At 41.8% G+C, this 26,595-nt stretch overlaps 1 protein-coding gene across 1 annotated transcript in view; it reads right to left on the reverse strand.

Moving 5' to 3' along the window:
• The window catches only part of DPY19L4 (dpy-19 like 4), a 28,982-nt gene extending 3,346 nt beyond the window's left edge, over positions 1-25,636 (reverse strand). The window contains exons 1-18 of the mRNA XM_048508208.1: positions 25,427-25,636; positions 20,173-20,280; positions 18,340-18,464; positions 16,719-16,809; positions 15,608-15,729; positions 13,866-14,011; positions 13,207-13,330; positions 12,248-12,382; positions 10,066-10,197; positions 9,553-9,651; positions 8,657-8,730; positions 7,079-7,237; positions 6,230-6,349; positions 5,590-5,710; positions 4,925-4,981; positions 2,872-2,954; positions 1,805-1,937; positions 60-218 (exon numbers count right to left, since the gene is read on the reverse strand). Coding sequence (XP_048364165.1) covers positions 60-218; positions 1,805-1,937; positions 2,872-2,954; positions 4,925-4,981; positions 5,590-5,710; positions 6,230-6,349; positions 7,079-7,237; positions 8,657-8,730; positions 9,553-9,651; positions 10,066-10,197; positions 12,248-12,382; positions 13,207-13,330; positions 13,866-14,011; positions 15,608-15,729; positions 16,719-16,809; positions 18,340-18,464; positions 20,173-20,280; positions 25,427-25,436 — 1,998 coding nt within the window. The 5' untranslated portion in view covers positions 25,437-25,636. The remainder of the gene's footprint in view (positions 1-59; positions 219-1,804; positions 1,938-2,871; positions 2,955-4,924; positions 4,982-5,589; positions 5,711-6,229; positions 6,350-7,078; positions 7,238-8,656; positions 8,731-9,552; positions 9,652-10,065; positions 10,198-12,247; positions 12,383-13,206; positions 13,331-13,865; positions 14,012-15,607; positions 15,730-16,718; positions 16,810-18,339; positions 18,465-20,172; positions 20,281-25,426) is intronic.
• Between the last annotated feature and the right edge of the window lie 959 nt (positions 25,637-26,595).

Raw genomic sequence — 26,595 nt, forward strand, 5'->3', positions numbered from 1 at the left:
CATGCTCCTTTCAAGAGTCAACCAAGTTATTCTGCTGATAGCCAGATTTTGCTACTCACATGCCCATTAGCAATATCCACTAGGTCTTTGATCCTGCATCCTCTCACTGGCCCAACTTCATTGCAAATTGAATCCTCTATAACCAGGTAGGTTGCTTTGTATGATGTCAGTATCTTATAAATATCTTCAGCTGATCTTTTGGAATAGATCTGGAAAATCTGCAGATATAAATATAATAAACATGAAAACAATGAACAATGTGGATTATTAAGCAGGTTTTTGGGGGGATGTAACATTTGATATAATTTACAGACACACACCAAGGAAACAAGAGCAGTTAGGATCACACACTTATGAAGCCTCAGACTGAAATAGACTATTGGCCTAATAAGGTCAGTATTGTCTACTACTCAAACTAGTAGCAACTCTCCAAGGCCTCCAGATCTTTCATATCACGTACTACATGATCTTTGTAACTGGAGATGCTAGGGCATGGGCGCTCAACTCTGGCGCCCCAGATGTTCATAGACTACGATTCCCATCAGTCCCTGCCAACATGGCCAATTGAGTCTCTGCCACCAATTGGCCATGCTGGCAGAGGCTGATGGGAATTGTAGTCCATGAACATCTGGGGCACCAGAGTTGGGCCCCCCTGTGCTAAGGATTAGACCTGGGACCTTCTGTGTGCCAAGCAGATGCTACGCCACAGAGCCACAGTCCCTCCCCTTCAAAAACACAATTATTTTATCAATTACAAAGAGCTACTTTTCATTGATGACAAACACAGGCTGAATTATGCATGCAAATACATAGTGACTGGAGCCCAGTGGCTCAGATCCATGCAGTGAGTTACAGTTAAGCCCCACTTTAAATCAATTGAATCAAACACTTGAATGCTAAGCAACCTGTATATGGGTTCCTTTTTATTTCAATGGCACTTGCTTCCAAAACGAACATACTTGGAATCTTTCATTTTAAGATTTTTGCTATGGCCCTCCCAAGCAGCTACACTGTAGAAGGCGTCAAAAGTCCGGAAGATTTTGCCTCCCAGTGAGTCTATTACAGCATCTCTTGTGACATCTTAAAGACTAATAAAAGTATTGCCACTCAGGCTTTCATAACCAAAAGCCTATCTCATTCAAGCATTAATTGATGGATTATATATGTGGTGGGATACAAAGAGGAAAAAGAGAGAATAGGTATTGTAGAATGTGACTAAAAAGCCAAGCATTCCAATACACTCACAGGAACCTGCCAAATTGGAATTTACTAACTTAGTATGTGCTGATTAGCTCATATAGAAAGTGAACAACCTCTTTTCAAGGAGTATATGCACTACTGAACCTGAATTAATCACCAATTTCACACTAACTCTAATTGTACTGCGGATTCTTTTGATTGAAACTTGTTTTCAACACCTTTATTTAAAGTATTCTATCCCACCTGTGTTTGGTGACTTCCAGAAATAATTAAAACACAATAAAACAGAAAACTCTATACAAGATCTGAGTTGTGCCATGTAATATACCATATCTGTATTGAGGAGTGATGGATTCTTCAGCCTCCTTGTTAGAAACAACAAACAGAAGTGTTCTCATATCTGAATGCGTGTATAGTAACTCTCTCCATTTGACAGCTAAATGCAACACCTCATGTATCTGATGAGGATGGCTCTAGTTCATCAGGGACTGTGTGGCAATAAATTTGTTAGTCTCTAAGTTGCTTCACACTATCCTCTGATAAATACTGCAGAATGCTCCAAAACATCAGAAATGTTTTCAAGCGGACAAGAAGACACACTCACATTCTCATTTCTTTTGTGTAGGTCTTCGTCACTGTACACAGGCAGATTGGTCACCATCCATCCAGTGCACAGCTTGATGGCACCCATGAGCTGTGGGCTGCCAGCAAACACAGCGGCAATAGGCGCCTGCCTCCTGCAAAGAAAAACACACCCACTCACTCATGTTTTCCATACAGCTGAATTGTCTAAAACTGTGGTAAGTTCCGGTCTTCACAGCCCACATCAATCCCAGTATGAAAACTATGATCTCAGCATGGGAAATACTAGCACATTTTTGTGGTGTATTCAATTAAAACCACCCCTCAGACAACAGTATGGTTCAGATGTAACAGCAAACCATGTATGAGCCTTGTGTTCATTCACATGGTTCTCCTTTCCCTCACGCATCATTTGGAAATGAGCTGTTTCTGGTTTTGAAGCCATGGTGTAGTGGTTAGTGTCAGACTATTTTATTTATTTTTTAAATTATTTTGGATTTATATCCCGCCCTATCCCTGAAGGGCTCTGAAATCTGGGAGGGCCTATATTTGAACTCCCATGCTGAAAGTGAAATTAATCAGGTGACTTTGGGATAGTCACCCTCTCTTCATCTTCACCTACCTCACAGGGCTGCTGTGGTGAGTATAAAATGAAGAAGGGGGAGAATGAGTTGAGTTGCTTTGGGTCCCAATTGGCGAGAAAGACAAGGCATAAATATCTAAACAAACAACCGTTTTGGGTTTTGTGGGAAGCCACTGTTTTGCAGTTACAACAGACATGGAATCTATCGCGTATCCCAAATCTGGGAACAAACCACAACAAGAAAAAAAAATCAGTTTGGAAGTTCAGCAAACTATGGCTTCCCACCAAACCAGGAACAACTCTTCACCCTGTGATCTGTGAACAGAGGAGGTATTGTGGAGGCTTTACAAAACATTGGTACTAACTCCCAGAGGGCAAGATACCCAACCCAGACATCCCCCAAGGAGTTTGAACAAGCAACATACCCTACTGGCTATGTGATAAACAACTATTTAAAATCTTCAGTAAGAAGAAATGAAGAAACAAATATTGAATGGGATACTTACTTTATCCAGGTCATGAGTCCTACTGTATCGGGGTCATAAAATTCTTGCAGTTCTGAAAGTTCAGCCATTATCCTAGGAAAAAACTAAAAGGAAGCACCAAGGCTATGAACTGTGGGAAGACAAATCACAGAACTTTAAATCACGCAGGAAAGAGGACTAAAAAGAAAAACCTTTCTACCTTTACCATTAGATCAAGATTTCAATGCTCAGGATCATTTCCCTGTAGTGGCCTTTATGGCTGAATACATTTTACTCTTCGTAATATATTTTAAGAGAAATGTACCCTCTGACTTAAAGCCACTCCAGTAAAAATGCTTATCAGTTTATTAAGCAAAACCTTCTGTACATATAATTGTGTTAAAGCTTAACATTGAGCTGAATTCAGCTTTTTGTCACAAACCAATCACAGTGTATGTCACACTCATCCACCCATGTAATACATGTAATCATGTGTCAACAGTGACCTACTCTACACTGGATAAAGGGGCCAGTCCCAATGCAGAAAAACAATCATAATAATCAGTAATCAGTGCATGATTAGAAGGCACTGTGTTGATGATGTAAAAATCATTGTTCTCCTAAAAAAGAATTTCAAAGGGAGAATCCAATGGGAAATTGCTGCACTAAAACTCTTCATTTAATTCAACACTATCCCACCCTGGTCTTAACAAGGACTTCACATTTCTCACTCACTGTAGACACAAATATCTTGCATCTCTCATCTCTTACAGATGTTAATTAGTTGAGCTGTAACTCTGAAACTTTCTAATTGGATCTGCATACTACATTTTATTCTGCATTTTCCTAGATTGTTAGAGGTAGGCAATGTACATATTAACAATCTAGGAAAATGCAGAATAAAATGTAGTATGCAGATCCAATTAGAAAGTTTCAGAGTTACAGCTCAACCTCTTCTGCTACTATAAATGCACCAGCCTAATGAATGGACACTTCATACATCTGATGAAATTAGTTACGGCTCACAAAACCATAGGCTGACATAACTTTTTTTAATCCGTAAAGGGACAAGAGTCTCCTGTTTTGCAGTGCCATCTAGTGGCCACAATAGTTTTCTGTCATGTTTTGAGAAAATATTTTTAAGCTGGGGTACTTTGTTTTGAAATCCTACCACAAAAGGTAGCAGTACATACAATCACTTGAAAATCAATTCTCATATTAAGACCTCTATATCCATTACTCTGAATAATACTAAATACTATTGTTTTAGAACACTACAATAATATTTAGCATTTACATAGCTCTTTTATAGTCAAGTCCCAAATACTGGGATAGGCAGAGGCGTAGCTCCAAGGGGATGGGGGTGCGCGAGGCACCAGGCAAGCGCCCCTATGGGGGCATGGTGGCAACGTTCTGGGGGGGGGCAGTGGTATTCCAGGGCGGGGGTGGAGGACGCACCAGTGCACCGGGCACTTTTCCCCCTTGCTATGCCTCTGGGTATAGGGGGTGAAAAAAGTAATACTTTATTGGGGTCTGTGGGTCAAGACACTACCAGGACATGGTCTATTTACATTATTTCAGAAAAGGTTAGGCACTTGTACCAGGCTCCAAGACAAGATCCTTGGGCTCGGTTATCAGTGTTCACAGTGACAATAATCCTCACACCAGCCCTCCAAACAGAAGCCATAACCCTCCTCATCTTGCAAACAGGGAGAGGGGCTGGGACTGAGAAGGAATGAAAGTGACTTCTCCAAGGGCCCCCTGCAGGTTTGTGGCAGAGAATCTTCCAGAGTACAATTTATTCTCTTTGCCACCATACCAGTGTGGTGGGCTGGTCAGAGCACTGGAATAAGATTGGACAGACTCACATTCAGCCTCCCCTCCACCTTGCAAGCTTTCTGGGTGACCCTGGCCCTTTTTCACACCCTCAGCCTAACCAACCTCATATGGTTGTTGTGAGAATAAGAGAGATGCAGAGGAGAACAATGTAAACCACTTTGGATCCCCATGGGGAAGAAAGGTGGTGTACAAATGAAGTACACGAATTACCAAAACTACATTAACACTTGAGGAATGTGTGTCTATGATTCCTTACCTCTTTCCACAGGCTGAAGCCTATGATAGTAGGAACAGCCATACTCAGGATTAGAGCCTAAAATATCAAACACACATAAAATCAGAAAATGTATTTGGCCTTCTGTATCTCAAATGCCTGCACTATTCTACAGTGCATCCTTTAAAACTTCACTTCAGGTTTTAATCAAAGGTATGATGCTAAGCCCATATATATGCCAGGATTTGGAACTAGAAATTTCCTTTCCTTCCTCACACATGCACATTCACACACACACACACACAGAGTTCACTCGCTCTTCCTTCAGTCTGTGGAGGGGAGGAACCTTAGTGAGGTACAATGCCACAGAATCCACCCTCCAAAGCACCCGTTTTCTCCAGGGAAGCTGATCTCTGTGTCGTCTGGGGATCAGATGTAATTCCAGGGGATTTCCAGCTCCACCTGATGGTCAGCAAACCTCACTGGACACCTTACTGCTTTGAGTGACTTTACTTTTTTCCTTCCCTGTTTTGACATGATATTGACATCTGGTGAGACTTCCATTTGTCAGGTCCTGGAAAAGCCCTAGATGTTTATACTTTTGGGATGACTCCTTTTCCCAAACCTTCAATATCTCTTTTTTTTTAAAAAAATGCTTTTATGTAGCTTTGCATCAACATTTGACTAAAGAAAAGCCAGGAACTCACCAGCAGGATGGGGTGCACAGCTTTCAGTCGCATCCATTTGAAAAGGGTCATCCAGAGCTCAGGAGAGCACACTCCAAATGCCGCAAGCATGCAAACGTAAGGTGTCCACAGATACTTCATTCTAGAAAATCACCACACAGATTCAACCAAGACTATCATTATTGACAAATGATAAAATGCAACCAAGTTCACAGTTCTTTTTCTCTGAATATCCTTTCCTAGAGTTGGATAATGCCCCGCATCTGCTGTAAGGAAACCTACTGCTACTTTCCTGCATTCATCTGTGACATAGTTCTGCTAGAAGTACAATTAGCTTTCGGAGGCATTTGTCAGCAGCCTGAAGTGTTAGCAAAAGAAAACTGATAATGGCAAGAACAGAGGTCTGTAGTGCAAGACAACCCCCTACCTCTTGAAGAAAGCTTTTTGTACTAAATTAATTGTAACATAATTAAAGCTAAATTATGAGCCAACCTCTAGGAATTAGTTCTGAAGGTCTTTCCTGCTTGCAACTGTACATATGTGTATGTATATTATATGTACACACACAAAGGCAGAAACAAAGCATCTAAATACATACAGCAAGTTCCCAGCAATCCTCTGCCATTTCCAACAGACATAAATCTATCTTGAAAATCCTTACCCTTCCATCATCATTGTTAGTGACCCCAGTGAAATTGTGTGCAGTACATGATAGACAACTTCCGGCCTTTCTCCAATCCTTCCATTCTCAAGGGTAGATGACTCACTGATCAGTTCGCTACTGCAGCAGTTGGAAGAGAAAGAGACAAACACTTGATGAACAGGAGGAATACAGTCTGTCTGACAACTAGTTATAGCGCCACAGTAGGATCTGGAAGACGGGTTCGAATCTCAATTCTGCCCTAGATGCTTGATGGGTGATTTTGGCCCAGTCATTTTTGGCCTACCCTACATCACAGGGACAAAACTGCGGTAGTGAGATGTAAGCTGCTTTAGGTCCTCATTGAGGAAGAAATCAGGATATGAAAACAAATATAAAATAAATACAAAAGCAAACTGAACGGCTTATTAGTTTTTATGTTATTCATTATGCATTATCGAGAGATACACTTTTCTTCATAAGTGACGTTGTACTTTTTGGTTTAACAACCTGCTTTAGAAATAGCTTCAAACATGAATGCACAGTGGACTGGTGGACCAAAGCTGCAATATTGCCACAGTAACAAATACCACCATTATGTTCTTTGAGTGGAATGCTCCTAACTTATATGTATCTTTCAATGCCATTTTTTAAGATGGAAGGACAGAAGCTACAGGGCATTCACACAAGCAAATGCGTATGTATGTACCTAAATCTCACACATTATCCCTTCTCATGCTCACCAACCCACATACAGTTTTTCCAGATTGCAAACCCCTTTCACTGCAATGGGCCAAAGAGAAATTCAGCACCGGGTCAGTAAGACAGCATTGAAACAAGTAGCCTGAGAACGTTCGGACATCAGCTTACCTACTTCTGCTAAAAATGACCTGACCTACAGAGAAAAGGCAAATGGCGAGCACTAAAACATAGAAAGGCAACAGTGAAGACTGAGTGAGCCGCAGAAAGAAGTCTTGGGACGGGGTCTGAAGCGACTCTTGACAAAGCAGCCAGTTCATTGTGAAGTTCCTAAAAAGAAGGAGGTGGGGAAAAAGAGGTCATAAACTTGCAGAGTTCAGGGTAATCACCATCCACAGCATTTTCTTCAAAGAATCAAATGGCTCTCTAAAAATATGGGGAGATACGTTTGCTATAAAAGTGAGAAAAGATTGTCTCAGGGTGTTTCTGCACGCTTGAGGCTTCCACGCCGACAGAATTCTGCGGCGGAGGCGATGCGTCGCCGCGATGATCGCGGACGCTCCTGAGAGTGGCAGATGGCAGGCAGCTCGCATGGAGCACTCGTTCGTTGGTTTCCGCCACGCTGCCCTCCGACCTCCAGGGCTCTGAGGACATATGGGCTTCACCGCCAGCAGGCCACCAGACGGGACAGTGTGAGTTGACGGGTAGAAACATGAGTTCCCCGGGCGCTATTCGACCCCGCCAACGACGCTTGCTGAGGGAAAACAACTCCCTTTAAAGAAGAAGCTATGCTTCAGACGCCCTGGGGAGGGAGCGGAAGTTGGTCGGCGCTGCTGCTGCAGCAGCGCCGCCAGGCATGGCTCCCTGGGCGCGTGATTCCCGTCCCCAGGGCGCCATTAAAGGGCCGTGCGGAAACGGCCTCAGTATATTTTATAACTAATTGGTGCTTTTGCAAAACAAAACCCCAAAAACACTGTGCATCAAGAAATGTTATATTTTGTAATCAGTATAAATTATGCAAGTCCCATGATTTTACAGTTTATTCCGTGAGTCATTAAAATGGTTGCAAAGACATGCAGGTCTCTGAAACAGGGCTTTTAGGCAACAGCTCTGTCCTGAGACTTCTTCAGGGGTATGCTTAACAGTGCTATGGATAGAGTGTCAGACTGGGTTCCTGAGAGAGCTGGTTTTGAACCTGCACTCTGCCACGGAAGCCTGCTTGGAGACTGAGGGCCAGTCATACTCTCTCAGCCCAGCCTACCTTCACAGGGCAATCATGAGAAAAGGCAGGAGAGGAAAATTAGGTTTTAGGCCACTTTGGGTCCTTAATAGGAGGAAATATGAGGTGTAAATAAATACCTAAAATACATCCTAAGTACACTTTCACCCTTTTAAAGCCACTGAAGTCAAGGACTTAGAATGGTGCAACGCTGCACAGGATACCACTGTAAAGCAGTCAAGCAACCCTTACAATCATAGGGGCTACCAACTTGAAAAAGCTGATAGGAAACTCAGTTTTCTGGCTAATACCACATTCTATGATTTGTCCAACTGCAGTTCACAGAGATCTGTTTCCAGGAAGCTGTACAGCAATGAATACAGAGAGGTAATATAATAGCCTTAGTGAATCAAGTTGGAGGTCCTAGAAAGATGCTGCCAAGTAGGACAGTAATACTCGGGCAGAATCAGCATGGCGATCATTGTCTAACTCATACAAAATTCAAAACGTTAGTATCACTTTAAACTTACTTTGTTTTGTTTAAACCCAGTTTTATTTCAAGAACTTTAATTAAATGCTCATTTTCTTTATGAGGAACAAATGTCTGGAAAACAGATGGGAGTTTTTGTTAGCACTAATTTCAAGTTTCACACTCTTCTTTTCAGTCAATACAAGATAGTTACAAGCACATTACATCTCTAACAAAAGTCACAATTTGTACTAGGAGGCAGCTGCATTTATATAAGAATCCTGTTCTGCAGGTTTTGTGGGGGATTGGTCCATCAGTGGCTATTTGCCATAATGACCAAAGCAGACCTCCCCAATTCTGAGGCAATCAGTCTCTGAGTACTGCTTTTAAGAGGCAACATTGGAGGAAAGCATTGGCCTCTGTGCCCTTTTTATTGGGCCTCGACAGCAAGTGGTTAGTCACAAAACCTGCAGGAACAGAGTAAAATTCTGTGGAGGGGGCGGACTGAAGCTCAAGGGGAAATTGAAGAACTCACCATCAGCCCTCTTGTATAAGCTGTTCTGCAAACAAAGCAAAATTTGGGCAGGGCGATTTCTGCCTATTTCTCCTTTTTGCTGCAGCCCCTTCACCACTTCTCACTCTGTTACTATGCCCCTGTCCCGACTTCGGGTGCTTTGAGGAGTAGGGGAGGAAGAGAGCAGAAGGTTGCAGAAAAAAAAGGGAAATGTCTATTCTACCAACTCATTTTTTTTACAGTCCACAGTTTCAATCAAATATAATTCTCTTTCATGGTGGAGACTGCCCTGGAAAATAGTTGATCTGTTCATCGGTTTAGTCCATTCTCTCTTTGCAGAATACAAAAGGATTGTGTGGTTCCCCCCTCCCCACAGAAGGCTCATTTAGCTAAGACAATCAGATGAAGCTATTATTGTGTTAAATTAAATTACACAACTTTACCTTCACTACAAGGTTCAAAGTCACCGTTATTGTGGACACCAAATAAAAATAAAACACTTTCAGCATCCTGGAAAAAAGCGTCCCCTTTTTGGTATTCATCTGCAAAAAAACAAACAAAACATGGAAATGCCTGTGAAAAACAAAATGAAAGTCTTCCTCCTCCTACACACTCGGCTACCGCCTCCTCCAGAATCCTATAAGCTCTCTGGAGGCACAGCAGCTAATTTTGCTCTCTCACTTGTTACTCCCTTTAACATGCCTTGCCTTTCTAGAGAATACCCACCCTTCATCAAGCCAGATTATTTTATTTAGCCTAGTTTTTTTTGCATACTTAACAAGGCCCTCCCCTACAGAAAAAGTTTATGGAAATCCCTGTCTTGCCAGCAGGTAGCCTAGTTCCGCCATTTTTGTCATTGGCACAAGCCACTCACGTGGCACTAGAAAGAGTAATCAGAGGGAAGCATTAAGGTAGACCAATAGCCAAGCTAACAAACAAAACATGATTATTATTACCTGGAGGCATTTTGCAAGCAGTACAGCTGCTACAAGGCTCAGCAGTGGAGATACCAATAAAACTGAATTCTCAAATTGCAAAACGTAGCCCAGGAAGATAGAAAATAAGTAGATTTTGTAAACCTCGTGGACCTGTTGAGGAGAAAGACACGTGCTAGTAACAGTCATAGCTGCAATAAACATCAACCCTATGCATTTACAATTAAACAAAAATTAAAAGCATTTCATACTTCTATGCTTGCTCCACCACTGAGAATAATTGGTATATTATACATACAGTAGGTATATAGAACGTATGTATGTCATTGCAAAAAAAAAATAATAACGAAAGATAAAGCAACCATAAACAAAAATGCAATCATTCATTTCTTTTATTCTAAGGGAGGTCAGCATATCCCATCTGCAATAAAAGTATTCAATTCTAACGTGGAGTCACAAATCCTATATGCAGCATCAATTTGAATTAATGGCTTTACGGCTGAATTCGACAGTATACGAGCAAGTTTTCTAAGAGCCATTTTCCAGGTCCCTAATTGTGTGCCCGATGCAGTACTCTTTTTGGAAGCTGGAGAATATCCATTGTCTACAAAAGCTTGGTTGTATGCTATAAAATTATGGCTAAAAGTGTTTGTTTTTCCAAATGCTTCTGGTTTATTGCATTATCTGTTGTTTGAATCCTTTTCTAGCAATTGGTGGAAAGTGATTGAAAAGAAAGTCACTATGTTCGGGCTTTCACCAAACTTTTTATTGTGTTTAGGTTACGAGATGGCTCTAAAATCAATATACCAAAGATTCAAAGACATCACTTATGCAAAACTAAGAACTGGTACAGTAACTACTTGCTCTCCATTAGCTTTTGGTTTGGACTATTATGCACCATTAAATGTAGCTAATTACATGAACAACTTAACTATAGCTCGATATAGAAACTTATTCTCCTGAACGAGATTAAATGTGTTTGAATCGGAAATGCTGTCTGGCCGTTTGAAAGGTATTCCTTACGTATATAGGCTGTGTCTGTGTAATAATAATACGATTGAATCAATCATACACATTCTGTTAGATTGGCCTTGGTATTATTTACCTCGTAAGAAATTGCTATTCCCATGGTTAAATAATAGATTTTTCAGTTCTGAATTGTCAAAGGTTAAATACCTATTTGAGGACAGAGTTTTTAAATTAACTTTAGATGTTGCAAAGTTTTTATCTCAAGCCTCAAGAATTAGATCGACTAAGATAATGAAGTGATAATTTTGTATCATATGAAAATAGCACTGTTTTACGCTGTCTTAAATTCCACGCAATTATAATATTACTTGTGTATTTGTTATCTGTTTTTAAAATTGTATGGAGTCTATGAACTATGAGTAAATAAAGAGAGAACGTATGTAATTCAGAACACCATCTTTTAAACTAAATTGTTACAGTTTTAAATTGTGCATTATTGTGCATTGTGTATTATTATAAGAACATATGTAAATTGCTCTTATGGATTGCACCAATGGCTGGACTTCAGACACATGAAGCTGCTGTATACTGAGTCAGCCCATTGGTCTGTCAAGGTCAGTATAGTGTCTCCAGACAGGCAGTGGCCTTCCAGGTCTCAGGTGGAGGCCTTTCTCCTCACCTGCTACCTGTTCAACTGAAGATGCCAGGAATAGGATGGGAATAAAGACTGGCCTTTGATGCCAAATGAAAAGAGAAACTGGCAACCTGCCAACTCCTTTTGAATATAAAAGCCTCTTTTGACCAAGTCAGTCCAACAGCTCATCTAATTTAACGATGCTTGTTTTGACTGGCAGAAAGAATCTTTCCCAGCCCCAGCTACCCAAGATCCTTTAACTGCAAATGCCAGGGACAGACCTTGAGACTTTCTCCTCACAAAGAATGTTCTACCGCTGAGTGAGAGCTGTTCCTCTTCTACACACTAACACACAAATTGTCGGGGATCTGGGCCCATGTATTTAGGATCAGGATGTCAGAGTAGTTTCATGCATATCTATCTTATGCTAAAGAACCTCTAGAGTAAGCTCCCAATATTTTTCAACAAGAAATTGAAGCAATAATTGTTTTGCTTATTGAGTGTCTATCTCAAATATTGAGTGTCTATCTCATCAGGCCAAGCTTTAGAAGGATACAGGTACATATTTAGTTAATTAGGTTTTTTTAAAATGCAAAATACCTTTTCTGTCTGCGCAAGTGCTACGGTGTCTAGCAGGAAGAGACAAACAGCCTGGATGAACAATAGATAGTGACTGTATTCCCACATCATCATAAAAGTGTATGTTGAAGCGCTCACCAACAGGTAGGAAAATCTCTGCAGCAGAAGTAGGAAGCAAAGAGGAGTGTTGTAAAAAAACAGACACTCTAATCCCAGAGCAAATCTGAATTCAGCCCCCACCCCAACCCCCAGCCTAGAAAACTGTATGGCTAAATTGGGGTCTTAGGCTGGGGTCCAAGTCCAAAGGTTAAATTAGAAATTCTTGCCATCGCAAGAAATAAAAGTTCACATTACGGAGACCCCCAAGATTCTAACAAGAGCCCGAAGGAGTTCACGGCCACAAAGTATACATTACTGATGCATTTGATCAATATGTGGTCCTCAAAAATACCTGCTTGTCCCATTTTTTAATTCCACCTTTCCCCACAAGGAGCTCAGAGAAGTATATGTATGTAAAATTCAAGAAGATATAGCAGGAGGGCAGAACCCCATTGAGAATAAGACTCAACTTGTCTCTGAAAAGATAGTAGGGAGAGTTCTACATTAAACTCCTGCAGAAAGGCATTCTAAAACTCTGAAACAGCAAGAGAAGAGGCCTGGTTTTCCGAGGACAACCTGGCTATAGCATATGAAGGATGGCTCAGTGAGGTTTCAACAGTTCTTGACTGGCAAGTATTCATATGGCAGGTGACTCCTTCTAAGTTCATTAAGACTGTGCCAGTTACGGGCTTTAAAGGTTCAAACCAGAACCTGAACTTGGGCTTGGAACTGGCAGCCACGGTAGATTTCTCAAAATAAGTATAATGCAGTGGAACCAGCTCTCATTCATCCGCAAGTGAACAGCAATACTTCATGAGCCAAAAGTTTGTATGATAAAATATTTATCAGTACTACATTTTATACCAACATTTACAGCTTACCTCAGCAGAAGAATTGGTGCTGCTCTTTAAGTAGCCTGTAAGAGCTGCAACCTGACATGCAAAATATGGAAGTGCCCAATTTTCCCTTAATGGAATTGAGTAGTCTATTCTAGTTGTATCTGCCCTGAAAAACAAAAGCCAACAAAAAGTAACAGACACATTTACCAAGTTAGTTCTGGAAGAATAATACCGGTATTAAGGGACCAGATTTGACTACTGCTCTTAACAGAGGTGACATATTAGTCCTTGAGTCTTCAAATAATAAGGACTTTTTGGGAACTAATCACACTTGGCATTGCTACCTAATTCAATGTACTTTATATGGCTAGGAAGCAAATTCCATTCAAAGAGATGTTTTTCCTATAATCACTTACAATGAAAAAGCAAGTTTCTCTTCAAAAAAAGAATTCAAAGCACCTTCCAAGCATTCAGAATCATAACAAACATGGCTGGTGAATAGGCAAATATTCCTTTCATTTATTTTTCTAACATTTCCAATCACAGTATATCAATTAACAGAAACTTTCATAAAATTCATGTACAAACAGAGCAGAGAAAGCAGAGGAAAGGAAAAAATGCTTTCGAAATAGACTAATTTATTCAGTTCAAGACAGTAAAACAGAAGACTTAAGTGACGCATTATTTACAGTTTGCTTTACCTGTTAATAATGAACCAGGCGACTGTTAGCATTCCTGCCAGCCAAGTTCCACTCATCAGCCAGCTGGTTACAAACAGTGCAGTGACATAAATCCCCTGCAGTCCAAAAACTATGCCAATGTAAAAGTACACTGGCTCTATAACTTCCTGAAAATGAAAGAGAAGTCTTTTCTAAAAATAGGAAACAAGTCACAAACAGGTCACACAGCTGGGAATGGAAATAAAAGCACAACAAACCTTCTGAAGGATAGAACAGGGGTCCTCACTGTGATTCTCATGGAAAATACAGCATTCAGCAAGTATTTTTAGAAAGTGGGTGGGACCACTGGGGCTATTGGTTATTTGACTGCCTGTGCAGATTTTTAAAAGCATTGCTTCAGCTGCCACCTCAACACAAGGGTCAACATAGTATTGTTGAAGGTAAGCTGCAGCCGCCATTTTGTATCTGTGCCCACCCTGCTGTGCCAGAATATTAAAGAGGTCCACAGGCTCAGAAAGGTTAGGAATTCCTGGGGTACATTTATATATGTACGTATATTGTATATTTTACTGTAGCTCTTTTATTAATATGATTTTATGTTATGTTGTTAAGGCCTGTAACTATACCACTTAATAAATATTTACATTTACTGTGTGTTTGTGGGACGGTATTATATCAGCAGCCTATCTACTTTGAGAAAAAGAGAACTTTCTGTTGTAACCAAAAAATTAACACCTCATATATTAAAGCAGAATATGGAAGAACAGAACCTCACTTATTAAAAACACAAAACAATTCTAGCAATATAGTTTTATAAAACATTAAAAATTTAGAAATTTGTTCTCAGAGGAATTCAGTGCTTCTACAAAGATTTTGAAGTATTTGTTCATGTCCATTTGAAAAAATTCAAAAGGATCTCACATACATTCACTCAGTAATTCTTACAATACAATGTTATTGTTTTCCCCATATTACAGATTATAACGTAGCAACTTGTCTAAAGCATGCAGTGGTAACAGTCAAGGAGGGGTCCAAATCAGAAATTTGCTGGCTCACAGCTAATTTAGCCACAAATTTTGTGTGACCCTAGCCATGCAAGAAATGGAAAGACTGCATCTCAAACCCTGAAAAAACTTCAGATTAATTAATAAAGATATGAATGACAGTGTGGTGCAGCAGTCAGAGCCTTTGAATTTGGTCTGGGGGCCCAGGTTCAAATCTACGTTCTGCAGTGGATGCTTAGTCACTCACTTGGGCTAGTCACTCACTCTCAGCCTAAACTATCTCACAAGGTTATTGTGATGATAAAATGAGGAAGAATGATTTTCGTCACTTTGGGTTCCCATTGGGGACAAAGATGGGGTATAAATGTAAATAAAATAAATAACTATTTTTTTTTAAAAAAATAAGTTATTTTTGTTGCTACTCTAGAAGATTTCTGTTTGTGAACTACCTGCTTATCTAGGTCTATGGAGCCTTCTAATTTAATAACAGTGCCATCCACCTTCTAAGCCCACTGATTTCAACAGAAAAATGAAACTGCTCACGAGGGCACTGTTAGTTGTGCCTCTTTAACCTTGTCTCCCTACTTGGCCAAAACGTGGGTTCACAATCCAGAATGTAAAGTGAACCAGAATTTTCTGGACCCATGAAGCACTTTCATGGTACCATTCATCAGGTATTAGCTGCATCTCTATATGCTGGGATATTATTCTGAAGTAAAAGAAGCCTCTTTCGCACACAGCCTCAAGGGAGATACCTACCTCACTGCCAGATGCTTGATATAATGCACTGGCAATCAACTCAGGATATAAAGTCATTTTCTGCACTGCATTCATGGTCTTCAGTGACAGAGTTCTGTTGTCCCGGGTAAGATCATACACACCTGAGGACAAGGAAAAGAACTGCATCATCTAAGAAACTTATCATGGTCAAGAACTATTCCACTTTGAAAACTAACTTCATGACTATACAACTTCTTTCCATGGACTGAGATTTTAGACAATTTAAAATGTTAACAGCAACATGGTCCATAAGGAACTGCTATACGCTATCATCATATTTACGCAGAAGGCAACATTAGCCTGATTTACACCTCCTCATTGGAAGAACAAGATATTCAGGGTTTAGAAAGGATGTCCACAAACTGAAAGGAGTCCAGCAAAGAGCGACAAAGCCGGTGAGGGATTTGGTGAGGGATTATCCTCCCATGAAGATAAGCTAAAGGAGCTGGGAATCTCTACGTTGGAGGACTCTCTACATTGGAGAACAGATGCTTGTGAGGTAACATGATTGCTACTTTCTAAAACCTAAAGCAGTGACTCCCAACCTTTTTTCACTCATGCATCCCTTTGCAACCCATTTCCCTTAAGCTGTACCCCCATATTAGCAAGCCCATTATGTAAATTTTTTTCATGCACCTCTAAACAGTCTGGCACATACCCCAGGTTGGGAACCACTGACCTAAAGGGATACCATACGGAGATGTGGCAGCTATTTTTTCAGCTGTGTGGGATGATAGGACCTGGACTAATGGATAGCAAAAGAGGTTTCACCTAAATTTGAGGAAGAACTTCCTGAGGGTGAGGTGTGTTTGACACTGAAACAGTCTCTTTAATGAAGTGCTAAATTCTTTGTTGTTGGAAATTTTGAAGTATCGATTAGATTACTTGTCAGCAATATTATAGTTGCAGTTCCTACACTGGCAGGGCATTGGACAACATGACCTGATGGTCCCTTCCAATTCTGAGATTAAATAAACAAAAGGTACTTCCTTTTAGGTTTTGCTATGTTTGGGATCTAAAATTACTTGTGTGTTTAGATCTCATTACTGAGAACTTAGCTCTCAGCATGCAGTAGGTACATTTGTCTTACCTCTTTCAAAGGAAGGTGCCTTTAACAATTCTTTATAAAATGAGTAATAAACAGCACTATCGCCCTGAAAGGTGATTTCTCGCTCAAGCTCCTAGGGGAAAAAAATGCCAAAAAAAGAATTATGCTCACCATTTTTTTATTTCAGTTTTTTTTAAATAGGAGAAACTACTGAATATATTTTTAGCAAAACATGGGCAGAATGGACATCAGTCTTTCCAATTGGCTACACCAGTGTTTCCCAACCTTTTCGATGTCACGGTACCCTTGGCCTCACTCTTCATATCTCATGGTACCCCTGCCATCCCCTCCACCTTCCCCTCCCAGTGCCCCTGCTTGCCACCCGCACACTTTCACCTCCAAGGGTGAAGGGAAGCACTGGGGACGGGTTGGGAAGTGGCTGCTGACCTTGCGGCAGGCCCTGCCCCATGGGCCAGCTCCATGTCCTTGCTGGCACTGGTGGGAGATGCCACAAAAGTGAGGGGGGCTGGCAGCATTGTCGCGGTACCCCTGGGACATGCTCATGGCACCCCAGGGTACCACGGAACCCTGGTTGAGAATCGCTGGGCTACAGCTTTCTTTTAAAGTAAAAATGCCAGGATATGAAATTGGGTCCTTCTACAAAGGAGGAGGACAGTTTGGCTTGATACTCCCCTTTCTCTCCTGTAAGGAGACTCACAGGGGCTTATAAATTTCTTTCTCTCCTTCTCTCTGCAACAGACATCTTGTGAGGAGGGTGGGAGGGGCTGAGAGAGTTTAGAGAGAACTATGACTAGTCCAAGGTCGTCCAGCAGGAATGTAGAAGTGGATAAACAAATCTGGTTACCCAGATAAGAGTCTGCTGCTCCTGTGAAGGACTGAGGAATCAAACCCAGTCCTCTAGATTAGAGTCCACCTGCTCTTAACCACTGCACCATGATGGCTCTGGGCTATTGACAAAGCCCTTCGTGGCCCTGGACTCTCATATCTGCAGGATCACCTCACTTCCTATGATAACTATGATAACCTTCTAGAAGTACCCTCCAAAAGCATAAGATCAACAACTGCCGTAAATGTGCTTTCTCTGTAGTTTCCCCCACTCTGAGGAATGGCCTGCTTGAGGAGGCCAGAAAGACTCCCATGTTTGGCTTTCTGTAAGCTGTATACAACAGGATGGCAATTTTTATAAAGAAATAGGATGCATTGTAACAATATCCTTCAGTGGATGTTTCACAAGAGATATTGAGACTGTGCAATATACTATTAATATTTACTATCAACTGTTTTTATCTTGTTCTTACTGCATTATATTTTGGCAACCTTTAATTCAATTGGATATTTAAATTTAATGGCAGAGTAATGCATAAAATTGCATTTTTGTTAGAAATGAATATATGTGTCAATTGATTTTCAAAGTGAATATTGTTTTGCAACATAATTTATATGGTGATACTACATGGACAATATATGTTTTTCAAATACACACACACACACACACACACACACACACGCAATACCATTTCTTGCATTATTTAAAATGTCCTGCCTTGTTTCAAACTTCTATAAATAACATAATAAAATAAAATTTTAATGTAGTCAATGTATTGCCAAGTACATTTTGTTCTCAATGCTTCTACTTCCTTACCGGCCTGCTGGAGAACCAAAATTTGCGTTCGTGATATGTTGAAAGGTACATGGCGTACATCATGCCACTGACAATGGCTGCAATGCAGCCGAAGAAAAGTTTTGCAAACCGTGGAATTAAAACATCTGTGTAGGAAAGAAAGTGGAAGAATGTTAATAAAAGACGTTAATAAAAGACATTCAAAAACTCATCTTGCGCATAAGATCATCCTTTCAAAATCAAAGCAATGGTTCCCTTAATGTCAGTCCCCTTAATCCACCAATGATCTAGATTATGATTTACCTGCTGCCTGTAATTTCTGGTTTCTAACAATCTAATGCTTAGGGATGTGTTTTACGATGCATCCAGAACTTAAACATAATATTAATGCCAATTCACACATGTTGGTATCCCAACTTGAGGTCTGATAGATGAGTATCTGTGCTTGCACTGCTGAAACATGCTGGGTCTATACAGAAACAAATGTTCTACCTATACAAACTAGCCATGAGCCAGCAGACATCTATAGCTGCTTCTGGTCCAACTGATTTAATCATTATCCTAAAAATGAAAAATGAAATGAAATGCTTGGTCTCTGAATGCAAACAAACTGTGGCACATCTCTTGAAATGGGCACACTTGAAAGAACTTATATTCCCATTAATATCTCCTTACAAATCGTAGGTTAAACTTGATTGTATTTCACCTGCTCCTAATTCTTCACCCAGCTTCAATTATCTCATTCATTGCTTTTATTTATTCGATCTATGTATCCCACTGTTCTCCACAATGGGGATTCAAAAAGGCTTCCATCGTTCTCCTTTCCTCCATTTTACTTTCACAACAACCCTCAGAGGTAGGTTAGGTTGAAAGTGTATGAACTGGCCCAAGGTCACCCAGCAAGCTTCCATGGCAGAGTGGGGGATTTGAATCTCCCATGTCCTAATCTGACACTTTTAAGTATTGCTTGATCTTTCTGAGTTCAATAAAATGGACTCCGGTTTCTGCAGCTTCCTAATTTGCACTGAGACACAAACTACCCTTTACTTGCAAACAGGCATAACAAACCTATCAGGTATTGTCAAAGTCTTTCACGGCCAGAATCACTGGGGTGTTGTGGGGTTTCTGGGCTGTATGGCTACTGGAACACGGACATACAGGCTGGAAAACCCACAAAACCTCACTAACCTATCAGGTTTTAGATAAGTAACATAAATAAATAAATCATCTCAACAATACTGTGGGGTAGGTTGGACTGCAAGAGTACAAACCGACCAAACATCACCGTAAGCTTCTTGTTAATTTGAACTTAGATCTCCCTGTCTAATCAGACATAACCACTACCTTGAATGGAGGAGGGGGGGTTACCCATGTTTGTAGGCCGTCCCTCAGAGTAGGCTTACTATACTACAAATCTAAGGCAGCGTGAAGACGATCTAATTACAGGGGTATCCAGTTACGGACACCTGTTAGATGAAAGGTCCATGATCGCAGTAGTTCATTTAATAGTCCCAGAATTCTGGGGAGAAAAGTCTGGCAATCAAATCGCTCTCCAGTCACTTTACACTCAAGGGGGATATTTTGCAGCATTGCCTCGGTGGATTTCATTTGTGACAATGCTTGCCCAATCAACCACTTTTCTGCAAAGCAAATGCAAAACCAAAATCCAAGGAGACACCGCCGCTAATCATACACAATATATTGCAAACACATGCAGCTTCCAACAAAGGATTTTTGCTAATATTCCCAAAGAAGAATTGTGAGTTTTGTTACACACAGACACAGCCTTGACACATTTGCACCATTTTACTAGAAAAGAGGAGAAATGCCAAGTAGAAAAAGGACTCAACTTACATCTTGGAGATTTTTTGGGGTTCTGGCATTCTTCGTTTGCCTTTTCTGGAGCTCTATCCTCAGCTTCAGGGGCATCTGGCTTCTTCCGTTGCCTCAACTCTACAGTACCTTACAACACATTCAAAAGTTATTTATTTTATCTTTTTTCTTAAAAAAAACTATTCAGAAGTTAATTCTTAAATTTTTTACACAGTAACAGATTAGTATGGGGTTAGTATGTGGCAGATTAGTGTGGTGCAGGGACCCGGCACCGGAGGTGCCGCTCCCGGTGTGCCTCAGGGGTAGCTATTGTCCCAGCTGTTATTTAACATCTATATCTGCGACCCCTTGCTCAGCTAGTGCCGGAGCTTTGGGCTGGAGTGCCATCAGTATGCTGATGATACCCAGCTCATTCTGTCGATGGAGGGGGGAGCAGACGCCGCCCCTGCAGCTCTACAGCATTGTTTGGAGGCGGTTGCTGGTTGGTTGATGCAGAGCAGGTTAAAACTGAATCCAGCGAGGCGGAGTCCTTTGGCTAGGTAAGCGGGGGGGGGGGGGCTTCCAGGCGCCCGGTGTGGGAGAGGGTCTCGTGGCACCGGCCCCTCAGTTCGCAGCCTGGGGGGTCCACCTGGATTCGTCTCTTTCTATGGAACCCAGGTGGCCCATGTAACGCCAATTCGCGTTTTTCCATCTTCGCCAGGCCCGGCTGGCCCCTTCCTCTGGCGGATCAGCCACAGTGATTCCTTAGCGGTCACCTCCAGGTTAGACTATTGCAACTTCGCTCACGGAGCCTACGCCAGAGACTGATCCGGAAATTCAAACTGGTCAGTATCGCGGCTCGTCTGCTCCGCGGGTGCCTCTAGAGATCACATCGCCCGTGCTGCACCGTCTGCACTGGCTCCCAGTTAATTCGAATGCGTCTTCAAGGTATTGGTGTTAACCTTTAAGGCCTTCACAGCGGTCTGGGACCCTCGTACCTTAGGGACCGTCTGGCCCCTTATGTCCCACGTGGAGTCTCTGCGTTCGGCAGAGGCCAATCTACTCAGATCCCGCCCCCCCCTCTATGATGCGGCTGGCCTCCACCAGGGCCAGGGCTTTTACGACCCTAGCCCCTGCCTGATGGAATACTCTTCCTCCAGCTGTCCGAGACCCCTCGCGGGACCTACAAGAGTTCCGCGGGGCCTGTAAGACTGAGTTATTCCGGGCTTTTAGGGAGGCGGCTGCTGATAGAGTGCCGGTAACATTAACAACTAAGATCCGGCTGTGTCCCCTCTTAGGGGAGTTGGGGAATAATAGCTGAAACATCATCTGTTTTAATTGTTTCTGAATTAGGGCTGTTTTTAACCCAGTGAATTTTTAGTATTTTATTTGTTACCCACTTGTTGTATTATGATGTGAACCGCCCTGAGCCCTTTGGGGGAGGGCGGTATAAAAGTGGAATAAATAATAATAATAATAATAATAATAATTATGCATGGAGTAGAAAATGAACTAGGGGGGATACACTGAAAATGCTGGGGGGAAGAATTTGGATTAATAAAAGGAAACACTTCTTCCGCAACACGTGATTGGTGTTTGGAATATGCTGCCACAGGAGGTGGTGATGGCCACTAACCTGGATAGCTTTAAAAAGGGGCTTGGACAGATTTATGGCGGAGAAGTCGATCTACGGCTACCAATCTTGATCCTCCTTGATCTGAGATTGCAAATGCCTTGGCAGACCAAGTGCTTGGGAGCACCACCAGCAGCAGAAGGCCATTGCTTTCACATCCTGCATGTGAGCTCCCAAAGGCATCTGGTGGGCCATTGCGAGTAGCAGAGTGCTGGACTAGATGGACTCTGGTCTGATCCAGCAGGCTCTTTCTTATGTTCTTAGTAACAACAACAACAACCTTTATTAGGTATTTAAAATAGGCTCTAGAGGGTTACCAGACATTTATGAAGTACAAATCAGGAGTACATTCAAAACGCAGATAGAAAGACTGTATATAGCAGTAATTTGAAACATGTTTAGCGTTCATTATAGAGCCCCTTGGTGCAGAGTGGTAAACTGCAGTATTGCAATTCAAGCTCTGATTACAACCTTTGTTCAGCCCCAGCAGACGTCAGTTTCAGGCAGGTAAATCAAGACTGACTCAGCCTTCCATTCTTCCAGGGTCAGTAAAATGTGTACCAGCTTGCTGGGGGTAAAGTGTAGATGACTAGGGAAGGTAATGGAAAAGCACCCCATAAACATAGTCTGCCTAGTAAACATCATGATGTTATGTCACCCCATGGGTCAGAAATGGCCCATTGCTTGCACAGGAAACTGACTACCTTCATCTTTAGTATTTATCTTGCCACAGAAGGATTTCTTGCACATGAAACCTCACTTTCTCCAATGTAGGTGTATTACATATTAACAGAATAATAGACTGTGGAAGCATCTTCAGTCCCACTAAAAGTCACAAAGCCAGTTTAGTATGATGCTTTAAGAATCATCAAAGCGAGTGCTAGCCAAAGACTTCCTTTCCACTAAGCTGGATCCAATAACTCCCATGACAAATTGTTGAAGGGAATCACCGCATGCAATCCAGTATTGGCTAAGATACCACTGAAGGCCCTGCATGCACTCAGATGCTTTAGTGCCAACGCAGAATTTCATGCTTGGAGCAGCTGCCTTATTCATTTTACATTTTGGAGGGCATTGTACATACATCAGGGGTTTCTCATTGTGAACACAAGGCCTTACAGAAATTGAACAGAGGACTGGAAGGATATGTCAGACTATATAAGTTCCATGAAAAAATGCAGAGCTGCTCCTAGGGTGAAAGGAGTCACAAAACCAAACAAGCCTGACACTAGTGAAGACAGGAGTTATTTCCAAAGATGCCAGAACTACATTACTATAAACATTATGATACTGTAAAAACAAAACAGGACTGTTTACTTTCAGCTGGGAGTATCACTGGGAGAAAGGAGGGATTTGCCTTAGTATGCAAGAATAAAATAATTCTAAGACTTATAGCCACAGGGCTCCAGCAGTCAGGGATGGGCAGCTACCACACCACTGTACTACCTCTAGAGATTTCCAGGCAGTGCAGGAGGCGGCAAAAAGGAAAAAGCCCCAGCTGCAGGCAAAGTCCTCTATAGGGCTAACAGAGTTATGCTACCCTTTCAGGTGGCGTAAGTCCAAGCTGCACTGAGGCATTCCCAGTTCAAAAGCCTGGGTGGAAGCAGGTTACAGTCAGCTCTACCCCCAAACATCCTGGTCTGCTCCCCCTCCCTGTGCCAGCATCCGCTCAGATACCGGTGTAGCTCCATGGTGGCACCTACTTCTGGGTTTGGCTGCCGCTGAACTGTGGGGTGCTTGGACGTCAGCATTTTTGCTCTCTCCACCAGCATGTGAGCCCTTACAATGGCAGAGGGGGCCAACACACCAATGTAGTCCTGCACCACTTCCAGGCGCTGCTTTACATCCCCCTCTGGATTGGGCCATTAGTTTCTGATTTTATTTTAATTGGGTTAGGGGGAACAAACGTCTGATCAAGCGTTTTCATGCATGTTCATACAAACCATGCGTATTAAAAAGTACACAATCTGGCTTCAACCCTTCAGAGAGGTTTATTCCATTAGACAAATTTTCAACATTTGATCAAGCATACACTCTGCACCTTAACTGTGGTTAAAGTTTGCTCATGTTTTCCTACACAGAAATAATTTCCACATAAGCAAAAAAGTCATATAAATAGCTCAATTCAAAGGCTGAAGCAGCACGTTCTTATGTAATTTTACATCTAAACAATGTATGCTGAGTCCACCAAAAATTAATTATTTGAACAAGGACGACCTTCCTTAGAACTAGAATATTAAACCATGTGGAAAAATGTATAAAATCGTGGTTGCTGCACTAAATCTTATCAGTTTCAGTTTGTATATTCCTGGTTATATAGTATGATGTTTCCTAGCCTATCTTTTGAGGAAGTTTCACATCTGACCAATAATCTGCCAGTGTTTGACCACCATGACACATGACTCAGGAATCTCCAGGCTGAATTATTGTAATGTACTCTACTTTGAGATATATCTGAAAACAGACACAAACTTCAAGTGGAGTCTGCCCTTATGGTGGAGAGTTAATGGAAACATATAAACCCCTGTAAAGAAACCTTCAGTGGCTCCCAATTAATTTCCAAAAACAATGCAATTCAAATTGCTGGCTTTCACACTTAGCTTTAAATCCCAGCTACCAACTTGATCAGAGACTAGGGCTCATTCCGCACATGCAGAATAATGCACTTTCAAACTGCTTTCAGTGCTCTTTGAAGCTGTGCGGAATAGCAAAATCCACTTGCAAACATTTGTGAAAGTGGTTTGAAAACGCATTATTTTGTGTGTGCGGAAGGGGCCTAGGAAGACAACCACAGAAAGGAGCAGGACCTTTCCTGTAATAGCACTAAGGCTGCGGAACTTCTTTTCCAAGAAGCTTGTTAGGCCAGCTTGCCTTTGGGTTCCAGAAAATTTGAGATAGTCCATTATTAAAGCAGGTTTGAAAGTAGAAGGCTTTGCCGATCCAAGAGCTGACAAGTGACAGGACATTAAAATATATATTTTGATCTTCTCAAGACTTCATAATGTTGATATGATGTTTATTATATCTTGCAAGTATCCCTCTTTATTGCAAATATCCCTGTTTATTATAGCAACGTTGCTTTCTTGTACTGCTGTTGTTTGCAGTCTGAGGGTCCACATAACTATAATGGCAAGGTATATCTCTTAAGCCAATTAATAAAGAAAAGAAACAAGGTGGAAGATAAAATTACTGAGCGCCATTAGGGCAACTTCATGCATTCAGTGTGAAGCGCGCAGGGGGAAGTATGAAGCCCTTCGGTGGAACTTTTACGCACCATAATCTGCATTCTGGTGCGTTTTGCATGTGCAAAGGTCAGCCAAACTTAATAATCTCCCATAAACCGAAGCATTACTCTGGATTAAAGTGCGCGGAGAAAACCAGCATAATACTTGCATAACGAAAACTTTGGTCCGGAGATTCCACTCCAGGACAAAAACTATGCACAGGCAGGACACTGATACTGCAAATGCCAGCGTCCCAAGGCGCCTCCCAGGTTCCCTGCTGCACACACACGCAGTGCATGGATTCCTCCGTACCTTTCGGAATCCCCCCTCCCCCTTCAACCTCCTTCCCAGCCTCTGATTCCCGAAACCTGGTAGCTGTGCTCACCTCCCAGGGATGGAGGCATTGAAAAGGTAACACAACAAGTCCCAAAAGGCTCACCTTCCTCCATCTTCTGGCCCCGCAGCAAACCCCCTGCTAAGGGCTACAAGGTGCAACTCGGCTTCTCCAGGGCGAAAGGGGGCGGGAGGGGGTCCCTCCTTCCTTAGACTTGCTCAAACACACACCCCCAGCTGCAGGAGAAGCTGAAGCTGCCGCTCACTTCCTGTTAGCACCCCTGCGACCGATCCAGTGTCTCTTCCTTCCCTTCAAGGCTCGTGGGAACCCTTCTGTTCGAGGAACGCGGAAGCAGCCGGAAGGTGATTAGGGAGCGCACCGAGGCAATGCCAGTTCTTTCGATACAACATCCGCCCAAATCAGCCTTAGTTGCAATACAATAAGTCACGCTTCTGGGATGAGAATTCATCAATGATATGTCTACATAGAAGACAAGGTTGAGCTCTTGCTCCTCATCCTGAGCTCTTGGTTAGAAATTAATCATTGGAAGCAACTGTCGTGCAAGAATTCATGGATGTCTTTTATTTTAAGGGAATGGGTCTTTAATGCTTACACTAGGATCTGGGAGATTCAGGTTCAAACCCCCACTGTACCTTGTAAATTGCTAGAGCCAGTCACACAGACTTAGCCTAACCTACCTTAAAGGGTTGTTGTGTGATGAAACAGAGGAAAGGTGAACAAAGGTGGGGCATAATTTAAACAAATGTGCCCCCCCCCCCTTTCAGTTCATGTATGTTATGAGGTTGGTTTTAGCCCATGAGTGTCGTGCTTCAATGTATCTGTTAGTCGTTAGTGGAATATGTTTGTGTTAATAGCCACGAAGCAGCAGATAGTTTATGCAGAACAGTCAGACAATCTGTGCTCATGGAGAATAAGACCAGATTCCAAGTTTTCTGTGCTGCGTCTCAAAGAAAGCAGACTTATATACCCTTAATTTGCTTTACATTTAAATTGCCACCATAGTCTTTCACACACATTTTTATTCTGCTTTTCTTATGGGGATAAAAAGGCATAGTTCTTCCCTCATTTATCTTACCACAACAACCCTGTGAGATAGGCTAGGTGATTGACCCAAGGTCACCCAAGGGCCTAGTTGCATTAATACTGTTTCCCCAGTCCTGTTAAGGAGATATGGGCAGGAAATTCCCAGGTGACATTTGCATTCTCATTTATTTAGACACTCATTTGCATCAAACTATGCCATATGGAGGAGA

The sequence above is a fragment of the Sphaerodactylus townsendi genome, linkage group LG09, assembly GCF_021028975.2.
Source record: "Sphaerodactylus townsendi isolate TG3544 linkage group LG09, MPM_Stown_v2.3, whole genome shotgun sequence".
NCBI lineage: Eukaryota > Metazoa > Chordata > Lepidosauria > Squamata > Sphaerodactylidae > Sphaerodactylus > Sphaerodactylus townsendi.